The following is a 12,780-nucleotide window of genomic DNA, read 5'->3' on the forward strand; positions in this document are numbered from 1 at the left end:
CACTAATAACTGCCTTACATCGATAAATGGCATATACATTATCTTACAAATGTATTAAATGCTCATGTATGTGAATATGCGTATTGACTCACATTCGGAGAGGAGAGGATGGCGAGAAACCACTGAAAAAATAATGAACTTGAAGAGACCCCTTCGTCCGTCGTCGAAATAAACGCACTGTTATCTTCTGTCAGGATCAATTGGTACACGAATCCTGTGCGATAGAGAGGGCAATGAAGAAGATGGGAAGAAGGCCCATCGAGACACGGGAAGTTTCCCTGTAAACCGTCATATAAATGCCGCAAAAACCTGATATCCTCTAAAAATTAGTGGAGATATGGGATATCCAATATTTTCGGGCCCCTTTCGCTAACCAGTCCAGCCCTAGTGAAGAGCTTTCGTAGGGCAAGAGGTTTTCAGAAGACCTAGGCAACATAAATAAGGTAACAGGGAGGAGACTAAGGCAGAGATGGCCCAAAAACGACATATTTTAAAACATGAGACCAGGAAGCCTGGGGGACGGAAGGAAATGGAGTCGGAGAGGAGGGAGGAAGAAAGGATTCCGAATTGACTGGGGACCAATGAAAATATTGGAAGTATCCTTGCATTGAGTGGGGGACGCGATTGGGAGCGAAAAACTTGGTGTGAAACTCGGTAACGCTTGGTGTGAAATCATTGGAGGTGAGAATGGAAATGAGAAAGCGATGCTCGATGTGATGTCGATTTGGGAGATCTAAGTGGGGACGACGATGTGTTTCTTCACGGCAAATGTTCAGGACTGGCGGAAGAACGAAATAAATTTTAAGGATATGTACGTCTGTGTTCTTAATCTTCATCCAAGTGTGGGGATGGATTCGGAAAAACAGCCCTCGAATGGTAAGTTGTTGGTGAGGACATGATCCGGATCGAGGCGGCTCCGTGGTCGTTCATGAGAATGGAAACGGAGGTTGAAGTTTCTCCCATTGAGGGAGGAGGGATATTGATTGCAATGTCGAAGGTAGTAGTACACACCACCCTATAAAAGGTGCCACGTTGCAGTGTGATGAAATTGAAAACCGGATCGAGCAGGCTAGCAAATTCGCGAAGAGAGTGAACGAGAGGATATTCTTTACTGTGTGGTCGATGACAAAGGGAGCATTTTTATGAAGACGTGTAACTTAGAAGGGAGGGGGGCAGCTACGTTTGAAGAGGAAGGTCTGCATTTTTAGCAAGTGAAGATCGAGAATATTTTTTTATATAGTAACTTGAAAGGCATAGATAAAGAGTGAATGAGTATCAGGTCTAATGTGTAGGCACTGTGTCATGACAGTTTTCCCCGAAATATATTTTACAGAGAATCTATACCTTTAGCATATTTATACATAACATGAATCGAAAGGTAGAGGAATCAAAAATGGTTGTAATAGAACATAGCGGAAAACTACCAGTGTGCTTCTCGCCATCACGACCGAGAGATTAAGGTGCGAGAAGAATGTCAGCAGTCGAAATGGAGAAACATTAAGCTTAATTGCTTTTTAAATAAGATGCAGTTGTATTTAGAAATTATATTTTCCTTATTTAATTATAATAAAGTGGAGCTGGAGACCGTGAAGCTAAATTAAATCGAGAAAATCGTAGTAAGAGATGAGTATATAAAGAGAATTGTTTAGATATTCTTTATTAGAGACTTAAAATAGGTATGGGAGACTACCTAAAGAGGGAAAGAACTCCACTTCAGGAAATCGGGTGGAACAGTGGGACATTCTCTCCCATATAGGATATCTAGGGTTAATTTCCACGAACACAGATAATTTTTTTAAATGTTTAAATCGTCATTTGGCAGAGGTGCATTGATTTAATCTTGCTTTTACATCGTGCAACTTCTTTTAAGACTTTTTCTTAAGAATTTTATAGTTAAAATGCGGCGCATTTTGTCGATGTAGATTTTTAAAAAACTATCAAAAGTGGCAGTGTTTTAAAACATGTATAAAATACAAGGTGCATACCATTTTGAAATTCATAACACCCCTCCCCCCCCACCCTCACTATTTCTTGAAATGTACACCCATGGTAGCGTGACCCAATTTCCGGTAAATATCTCATGTCATGCTCAGTCCGCTCCCCAGCCCGTTCTTATGGCCTAAGAATGAGGCTACAAAATGATCACCAATTCCATGTACTCACCCTTTCCATAATTTTCCTCGAGGTCACGAAAGGGGTCGAGTGACCGAAGTTTATTCGTCGTAGCGTTGAGGCCGGCGAAGGCGTAGATAAGATGTGAACAGCCATCCAGGGCTGGTTCCAGCTCTTCGATGGAGAAGGAGCCCCTCCCGGGCCGGTACACTGCCCATGAGGCAACGTAGCACACCACCACCTTTCCATGGTTGGTCACCCTCGCAACTTTTCCAGCACTGTGGCCAACGGCTCCTGCTGAATACGTAAGAAGATACCTTGGAGAATTATCGGAAATTCGAATTCAATTATGCAAACCCAACTTTTCCTTTGACTTTAATCCATCACGCTGGACCAGTTAAACATTTATACCAGTTATAAAATGGTGCATTCACATGCACAATAGAATATAATTTTCATTGATGTTTGACAAATTTGGAAAATTGATCGTAGGTTTTATCGAAAAACTTGCTCCAGATGTCATTACTTTCATTCACCTTTGGAAAAAGAAAGATGAGATATGAAATAAGGATTTAAAATTTGTGATGAATTTCATACTTAAAATCAGCTCTTGAGCACGTTGTAATCTACCGTTTTACGTAAAATTATACTGTTTCCCATGCGATGCCGATCATGCATTACGCCACTAGCTCCCTAACTTATTGCCCTGAGAATTGGTACTCCCTCGAGGGCCCACAGGAATACCAAAGCTTACTCGCCCATATCAGTTTGTCTACAAAATATTTGAGCATTTTTATGATTCTTTAAATCGAGTCAGGCATTTTATATAATCTTTAACCAAAGAGTCTTCGAAAGCAATTTTAAAAAAGTATCTCTCAGTAAGCGTTTCTATTTCAGGTCTGCTTCTTGCCCTTACAAAAAGCTGCTCCAATCGATCGATCACGTTTCCTAAAGAAACAGTTGAGCTCACTTTTTCGATGCTTTTTGCTGCGATGATTTTCATTTTCCTCGGTTTCACCAAGGAGTTAATGCATCGAGCAAATATAAATTTCCAAGAGCCGAACAAAGAGAAGATGCATGTTCCCGCCGTAGAAATTTTTCTGCTTGAAACATTCTTAACTTTCAGAATAATTATATAACAATCGGGTTCCTCTTCGTTATCTCAATAAAATTCCTTGATATAATTTTATTAGCACGCCATGCCAATAATCCAAAACTAATTCGTCATATAAAAGAAAAGTATTTGAGTTCAAGTGGAGTAACGAGTGAATGCCGGAATTGGCGAAAGGAGACCTAAGGCCATGAAAATATCCATATACACGCACGTTTATTTATTTTATTTCGCTTTTTTGCTTTTGAAAAATATTTTAAGACATTTTAGGCTGTAATAGATTTTTTTTACCTGAAAATATTTAAAGCTATCTAAAGTAGGGCAACGGTTAAGAAATTTACTTTCATTTCTACCTGAAATTCTCAATGGCTAACAATTTACTGTGACCAGTATCGCTTATCGAACAATCACTCCCTCCTCTTCCTCTTGCTGTCTCCCTTTTGCTGTCCTGGAAACTCCCATGCCGAACCAATATTTGGCTATGAAAATGAAAACATTTCTCGCTTAATCAGTCTAAGTCATATTTAAAATATTGCGAAGTCTCAAAGTTAAGAGTTTTATTTCACAATGTACATGCCTTAATCGTCCCATCATCTTATGATACATGTGCGAAAAATTCTCCAACTTCAAATGTTTATATTTAAATTAGAAAAAGACGAATGATAATCGCGACTATGCTTTGGATTTTTTTGTTCAAAGCCAACATGGCGAGTACTAGGCAAACGAGAACTAACCTGAGAGACCGGGTCAAGTCCGCGTGACATCTCAGGGCTCCCTCAGCTTACCCCAGCCATACTTAAGATTTTTTAAGGGTACCACTTCTTCCTGGGAAACGCGGGTGGCTCAGGGAAAGGAACTGCGCATTGGAATGCATGGATTTCACTCGCCGTAGCGCTTACTGCGTGCACGAAGTCAGCTCTACCCTTACCTCATCAACAAACTAACCTTCGAGTTGATTACAATAGTGTAGAGTTCCGAAATACCTAAGATGAGTCGAACAGCGACGAATTGGTGTCAGTGAATGGAAGCAAAAGGTCATTTCCCTCCGATATGCTATTTCAGAGCTACCAAAGGCACCGCTAAGTCTCTATAAGGTTCATAGCCACAGATCGGGAATACTGTTGATTGCGGCACTAGTTAAAGGCGCAAATTTCGTTTAGTGTAGAATTAAAATTGTCTCAGTGGTCCCATAGCAAAGTTATCCTTAATTTTTTCATCTACCATTCCTCATATTTTCAGGTTATTCATTTTTTATAACTTATTTCACTACTGAGACACGAAGCACGTTCTCCTAAACAAACTCCTAGGGCATACATATAAGGAGTGATACAGGTTTAAAAAATAAATAATACGCAGTAGTGCTCATAAAATCGAGTGTGGAAATCTCATTGGATGAGGGTATCGATTTAAACGATCAGACTCCAAAAAACAAGCTTTAGCTCCAATTATAGCTATAATTAACATTTGCCACGCCAAAATAAATGGTCCCACGACAAAAATGCGAAATTTTTGTTTATCCTTAAATTGTATTTGAAATCTCTAAGATTATTTTAACATTTTAGGTTTGTCTTATTGTGATTTTTACTTTACCTTCGGCTCAATAACACCCGAATCAGTATCTAACACTAATAGATCAGCCAGTTAGTCCGTTAGTGAACATTTAATTTTTTTTATTGTAGTTGCACTAAATCTCTGCGGCGGGAACACATTTCCACCAACAGTTAAGGCGAATGATTTTTACACTCTGAAAATGTTGCATAGGTAGTAGAGTAGTTACGTAATGCACATGGTACTTCCTCTTAATTTTCAGCCAAAGGTTGAATCGAATTCAGGCACAAGCGATTCATTTTGTTTATTTCTGAAAATAAGAAACTGTTAATTTATCCAATCAGGACGATGGAGATAACTTGTATTGTTGTATTCCCTTGGGATAACTTGTAATTGTACCTGTCAAAGACTCTGTTATATGAAAGAAAGGCCACGGACCAGGCAAACTAACCTACTGGTAAATAGGTGGTCTCTGATGCCCGCTTCTTGAAGGTCTCTCTGATCACAACTATTTAAGTGGTTGTAGTCCGTGGCGAAAACAAGAAATTTTGAAATGTCCATTCTCCAGTTCATCTCTCTGGTGTTATATTCAAGATTTCCTTTAGTATCAACAAGGAGTTTTTAATCCTGTGTTAATTTACAAGTATTATGAATCGGTATCTTTCCATTAACTCATCCTGTATTTACTCTTTGATCAACGATTGTTTCCCATTCTTGTTTTCTAACACCCTTGTCTGTCAATAGATTCATAATATATATTTTTAACTGATTTGACTCCACTCCGCAGTTCTCGATGTGATTGTAAATTAACCTAGCATGAGTTATTCTAAATTGACACCAAGGGCATAATTATGACCTCAAATTATATTCATAGATTCGACCATTGGGATAAAATAACAGATATATGTAGACACCGTCACTGACAGAGACATCATTCCCACGCACGATACGCAGCCATAACGAAATCTAACCCAAGCATCCTAAATTTTTTATTGAAAACCTATAATGATTTAGTCAAACATCAATTATTGCTTTTTGTGTATAGGTATGAATGTGAGGACGTGCACGAGTATTTGTGCATATAAGTAAATATATAACAATATTCATACATGAACTCATATTTCTACTTGTGTGACTCTTGCCTTAACACTGTTACGAACATTTAATTGACATTACCCTCAGACTGTTTCCCACGGCTCACGCCCAATCGGCGGCTTGCGGGACATTGCGTACAAAAAATTTAAATGAAACCTAAAAAAGATGAAAGAAAAATTCGCCCTTCCTCTTGACAATTACTAAGCACGCTATTTAAAATATATGTACGCTTCAAAGTTCACATCTTAATAATTGCGGAGAAATGCCGATAAACGTATTTATTGGGCTGCAGCTAAATCTGTCAATCCGTGTTCGAGAGAAGCAGCGGCATATATACGTTACGCTTAACATTACGGGGGTCGAAAAGGGTACAAAATACACAAATCGCGCCAAATTATTGCCAGACAGGGGAAATCGCTCCTTATCACCAATCATTTGGCATTTTTTCCCCAAAAAATTCGTATTGGACGCTCACGAAAACAGCAAAAACAAGCTCTACGACCGTGGTGCTGTGCAAGAACGAAAAATGTCACGCATTCCGCCGGGTTTGAATCATGGTGTGAGACAGTCAAACGTTAACGGGCTTACGCCCAAGGACTCGTAACTAAGTTTCATGCGTCATCTTCCGACGACTGCGAAATGTGACTAGACATACAGAGGGAAGGGATGCGATTAAAAAATGATGACTCACGCTCAGACAAGGAACGGGGATTCCGCTCGAAATACTTGACGCAGTGGTCAGTGCTAGGTTAACACCAACTAAGCCGAAGGAGTAAATATATTTGCACCCTCGTGCTAGTAGTCACTAGAGGTAGAGATTCACAAATGCACAAAATACTTAGACCGTTTCATACCATACCCTACCCCAGGTCAGTCCCAAACTACGATATTCAGTCGGGAGCGTGCAAATTTGTAGTTGCCACCCCGTATAGAACCGGCTCGACAAGTGTGATTTGGCGCCTGATGTCGCAAGTGCAACCGCCCGAGGTGACAAAATGAAGTCGATAAATTTTCGGGGAAGGAACGAACATAGAGGAATAGTAACTATATACTGGTTCGCAGTCAGTGGCAAAATAGGGTGCCTGGGGTATCTAAATTGTCTAGCGCCGTCCCTGGCATTAACTACTACGGTGGCAAGCATCGGCCTTGCAAATATAATAAAGCCAAAACTGTTCCGTGGGGAAGTATGAGAGGCGTGGTGGAGCGTCCATAAATCGGACAACGCTTTTGCGACCATATGTTGCCTCCATATTCTCATTTAATGGTCTCGAACACCAGCAGTTCACGAGACTTTAACCACGGGGTTGGTTTTTGCGGGCTGGCCACTCAATTGTCTAAACTAATTTAGCTGGTGGGCTTTGCGTTGTTTTACAAAAAAGAATATTTATTTATAAGTTGTCCATGGAATTTAAAAAGTGTTGAATACTTTTCACACATATATATATATATATATATATATATCAGAGCTGAGTTTATGAAATTCATTTCTAAGTTTAGTTTTAGTTTATAAAATCACTGCCTGGTTGTTAACTATATATAAATTTGTAATATTAGTAGGTCACTTTTATACTTTATTTGTATTATTATACTCATGATTTATCTGCGGGATATCACGCACCTTCGCAGGGTTTCAAATGACTGGTCGGCCTTTATAGTTAGCAGTTAGTTATGAAAAAATTAGTGCACTCGACGTAGAAGTAATATGAGAGTAAATCCTAGACGCATCCTAATGAACGGAAAAGATACTTGCAATTATTCTGAAGCATTTACACAAAAAAAGCGACAAATATCATTTCATCCAAGCAAAAACAAAAAAAACAGCCGTAGATAATTTTTTTCAAGTTTTGAGACGACAACTATCGCGAAATTGATTTTTGATACAGTATGCTTTGCGAAAACTTCAAGAAACAAATTTTAATACATGAGTGAATAATGGTAGATTATAAAACGACTTCAGGTATCATTTCCGTCCGATGAGGATAGTGGATGAAACTAACAATTTGTGGAGTTGAGCAGAATTGATAACTTAATCCAATAAAAGAAACTCTTTCAAAAATTCACGCAAAGTGTATAACTCACTGATTCAGGTTTCAACAGCTTCAAGTAACTTTAATGGTGACCGTGTAGGCAATCAAATCTCGGTCGTCAGATGAAAACCTTTCGGTGGATTCTAGTGTTTTCTTTTTGGTGTAAAGACGGCAAACTTCCACAAAGTGACTACCGAAAATATTGAGTAAAGAGTCAGTAGCATAAATAAGCTGAATAAATAATCATAAAATCAACAATTATGAATGGTTATGGTCTGTCATCGCCACCGGAATTCCCTCCCTAGGAGCCTCCTCCAACAAACGGATGAGTCCACAATTCACTCAGCGGCCAATCTCACAGATGGTCCACCGGCCTCCAGGAGATTCAAGTCTAATTGCCAACAAATATAGGGGCTTAGATCCAGTGAGTTACAATTTCCTTTTTATCTTCCATCTTCTCCCTCTCTTTTCACTTCCACCTCTGCTTAATCCACGATTGATGGCTATTAAATTTCACTACTTTAATTCGATAAATCCTGTCGCCTACTCGCTAGCTTCTGACAAATCCAAATACTAATTTAATTGCTGAAAATCCCAACCTCTCGTAAAATTGTTCTTTAAAACGACTTCACATAATTCCTAATCCAAAATAGATGGATCCAAAACTGAGTACTTAAAAGAACACTACTGATGTTACGTGGAAATACAGGAAGTACAATGCAGTAAAACTTTTGTAGTTTTAAAAATAAGAGTAAATAGTACCCCTATTCCAATAAAAAAACTCCTACTTTGTACGTGCACGTACAAAGGCCCATCGTATGTAAAAAATACTAATTCAGGGTGATACTCACTTCTTTTAAATGTCCACATCCTCAATTCAACTGACCGTCGGAATACCACATGGCCTGGTTTAGATGAGAGTGTTCTCTAGTGGCACCCGAATTTGAACTCATTCCCTCACATCAGATCAGCTCTGAGTACTTTAAGCACTAGGTGAAGACTCCTTAGTATTCACCTTGCCCTCTTCATGACCTCTGTGCAAGACTATCATGACTTGTGCCGAACCTATTTTTTCGATGGTGAAAACGTTTACTTTATTCTTCCACTCGGTCAAATAATGGGGAATAATAGTGGAAGCAAAATAAAATAAATAACATTCCGGTGCCTACCATAATTTAATAGATAATAAATCATTTAAACCTTTGCCGAGGCCCTGATCCTATGGCAAGGTTTAATGTGGTTCCACTCCAAAAAATATGATCCGAAAAATGTCTCCTAGCTCTAAAAATGGGTAACTTTCAAAAGTTTAGCATCAACAACAATTCCTTTGCGCAAAATAAAAATTTATCCAATGTGACTACTTTAAAACTGTTCATAGAAAAACAAAATCGATGTAATTATTTTAAGATAAATATTTTGTTGCAGATCCGTGGTTTTGTTCCGGTGAAACTCCGCCTCTTAAGATGTGATTGTGTGAAGAGATTGTTTCATCGTCTTGGATCATAAATGAGCATCTAAATTAAGCACGTGGTTGATTTGAGAGAAAGTTTTCATTGGCCAATGTTACATTTAATCCATTGTGAGTGGGTGGCCTCGTTTCACTATGAGCCTCGACGTAAATTCGGAAAGGCATTTTCCGTCGCCCTTCCCACGGAAAGGTTCCCACGATCTCTTCATTTTGTGTTCGCTGCAAAAGAAAATAGAGCTGAAATCACTGGAGCAAGACAACTGGTCCGAGTCAGAGGAATGAGTCAACGTCGAAGAATCATTAGATTTACAGGAAAAGCTTCCCCCGTGCAAGAGATAGCCGTTACTCACGCGCGAGGGACAAATAGTGAAATCAATGTCAGAATCATCTGAAAACCATCTCTGATTAATTAAACATTTTGAGTTGCCTGTTGGTCGCAGTGGAATTCGTTTGGTGTTTAACTTCATTGCTGTAACTTCACTAAATGAATACATTCTATTCCGTCGTTATTCAAATGATATTTTCTACATTTAATTCGATTTTTAATCAGATGAAAGTCGAATTAAGGCAACTTCAGTGACATAAGAGGTAGCCAAAGCAGCACTTTTGTCTCACCCGAAAATCCAGCACTGCTGATACAGGCCACTGAGGGTTAAAAGTTATCGGTGTCGCCAAGTTATATTAGCATCACAAGCTGGCGAAAAATGTACCGACAGACATACTGTCTTCACTATAACAAACAGTACTCTTTCATTCAAAGAAATCAAGATTTCCCAGACTAAAGAGGCGCCATTTAGTGGGCAATTACCCCTCTTCATGAGTATATTGTATAAAAAATTAATACGTACGTGTATGTTATATCAAGAGAGAGCAAGTGCGTATACATTATGATAAGAAGGAAAAACTATGAATGGAAACTGGAACTGCATGGAAAATAGTTCATTTCCGTGATACAGAGGATTAGAGGGAGGTACACCAAAAATGTGTCCGATAAGGCCTACCCTAAAATATCTTGCAGACAAAAAATGAAATAATCCCACTATCAAAATCTATTCAGAATAGCGTGCTGTGGGGCATTTTCAACTCAAAACTCTAATTCCAGAAACTGATTTACACTTCTAAAACAGAAACTGATTTATGCTTCGAAAACCAGCAAATGATACATGATCATACATGGATTAAAGAATGCAGCCAACTCTCGATTAAACACAGTTAGGTGTGAATGGAAAATTGCTGATAATACGAAATAAGAAATGAAAATATAGCATTACACAACATTCACAATAACTTTCGTACACTTTTCAATGGATAAATGAAAAACCCAATCAGAAAATCTGTTCCCAATCAGTTCTGAAGCTGTCACGAATTATCCGCAACGTATATCAATGAAGATAATTGGGAGTTTACTGTGATTAACATATGGTTGTGATTTTTTTTTCAGCCGGCCAGTTTCATCTCAGCCGCTTATAACATGAAAGTATGCATATAACATGCATCGGCCCGGCATATTATTATAGCTTTAGAATTTTTCTCTACAAACTCAAACAGAGAATATCAGACCACTCTAAAGCAAAATGATTAGTTCTTAAGGAAAAGGATCTCTCCCTACCTCGGGACCAAATTTGTAAGATGCAAAGTGGTATCATATTTCATTGCCCCTTGGGCTATCAACCATTACGACAGCCGCATATAAATTCATTTATGTTAATCACTCCCTCCGCCTCTAAGTTACATCATCAGAGGCCCCTTTCCAAAGTAGTAATTTGTAACGAGGCACTTATTTTTTTTTGTTTTATTCTCGCACCCAATGGAGTCACATTCATTTTAGAGAACCTGCGCTTGATGACTGAGACATCATTTCTCGAAGAAGTGCGTTAAAGCTTTTCCCGCAGTTATGAAAACTTTTCTTCCAAAAAAAACGGGGGTGCATAGGGCAATTACGTAGGTTTTTTACGTCAAAAAAGGTAGTGAGTCTCACAAATTCGGTGCGAGAGGCCTCCTTGCAGTTTTAATATACCATATGCGATAAGTACGGATGAAAATGAAAAGGAATTTTATTATTGATATCATGCTAGATTCACAATCTTGGAAGGAGAAAAGTTAATTTCATTAAACGAGAGCGCCGACGGGAACTTATCCCTTGAGGAAGCTCACCAGGGCAAATACGAAGTTGCCATCGAGCTTCGCATTCTCGCTCTCTCCCTTCATTAGGAGGTGTGAGTGGAGGACAACCACCGCATTCAAATCGGCGTTCAATACTGAATCACGCTGTTCCAATACCGGACACAGGAATTAGGATGGAGTTTTCCCATCCGAAAGATAATCAATTAGATAATGGTACGATTAGATAATGATTCTGCAATTGCATGTTGGGACTGTCCCTTCATCCCTTGCTGCTTCGTCTCCATTTGAACAACGCGGATATATATTTTTTCTTTGGTCCTTATTTCCATCAAAATGATCTAATGTGACGGACTAATTTTAGGCTGCGTCACCACTGTGACATCCACGACGGATGGGACCGCAAAATTGTACTATCTGAGCAGTCTGAGCACCAAATTAGATTTGTATCTCGCATTACGTCACCACTTTTTCTGCCACTTCCTCCTCCTCAGCCCCTTGTAAAGCGTGACCCGATCGCTAATCTCACAAGTACCCTTTATGGAAGACCCTTACCCTGCAAGCCACCAGGAGAGCCTTTAACGGACGCAGTATTGTCACGTTACAATAAGATGAAATAGAAAGTGGGCTGCTTTGCATTTAGAGTACTAATTTAGGTAATCAATGTATAATTTCACCGATATAAGCAAAGCATATACGACGCATATTGGTAACATGATGCATGTAGCCTATCCTAATAATAAATTAGTTCTACCCTTGGGAGTTGCGCCGACGCGTTTCGAGCATATTCCAAGAACTCTAACCCGGCAAGGCTCTGAAACGCTCACATTAAAAAATGTCAACATCCATTTAATATGAGATTTTCCGTCATTGTACATAAAAGGCCATTATGCCGTTCGAATCTATGTAATATCCTCCTGCATACATTCATAATGGAAATAACCGTTCAATCTCCTTCGGGTTTACAATTAAATTACAAAATAAAGGCGAGCTTAAAAAAACTATTTTCCCGATGGAGTTCACAAAATACCATAGGCACTTAAAAGGTCAACCCACTTTGGCATGCCTAGGCTTTCCCCTTTACCCCAACCTATTGGAACCTCAGAATTTTAGATATTAACTTCGTACGCACTTAAGATTAGGCAACACATCAATGCGCGATTATAGTTCAGCCGCTGACACAAATCGAAAATATTCATTAATTCTAGTAGTAGCAGTTTAGTGAAACAAACGTTAAAAACTAATCAAATAAGGCCGCTATAAACAAAAATATATCAATACAGGCAATTAAAATGAGA

General features: G+C 38.9%; 1 protein-coding gene across 2 annotated transcripts in view; it reads right to left on the minus strand.

The window, feature by feature from the left end:
• The window catches only part of LOC139693391 (probable chitinase 2), a 35,540-nt gene that overhangs the window by 18,882 nt on the left and 3,878 nt on the right, over positions 1-12,780 (minus strand). The window contains exon 2 of one of the 2 annotated variants that reach the window (XM_071591529.1): positions 2,164-2,406. In XM_071591529.1, the coding sequence (XP_071447630.1) occupies positions 2,164-2,406 (243 nt within the window). Of the gene's footprint in view, positions 1-2,163; positions 2,410-12,780 lie in introns of both variants that reach the window. The other variant, XM_071591523.1, reaches the window with a different exon arrangement.

The sequence above is a fragment of the Hetaerina americana genome, unplaced genomic scaffold (assembly GCF_022747635.1).
Source record: "Hetaerina americana unplaced genomic scaffold, ioHetAmer1.1.p SCAF_1, whole genome shotgun sequence".
NCBI classification, from domain to species: Eukaryota; Metazoa; Arthropoda; class Insecta; order Odonata; family Calopterygidae; genus Hetaerina; species Hetaerina americana.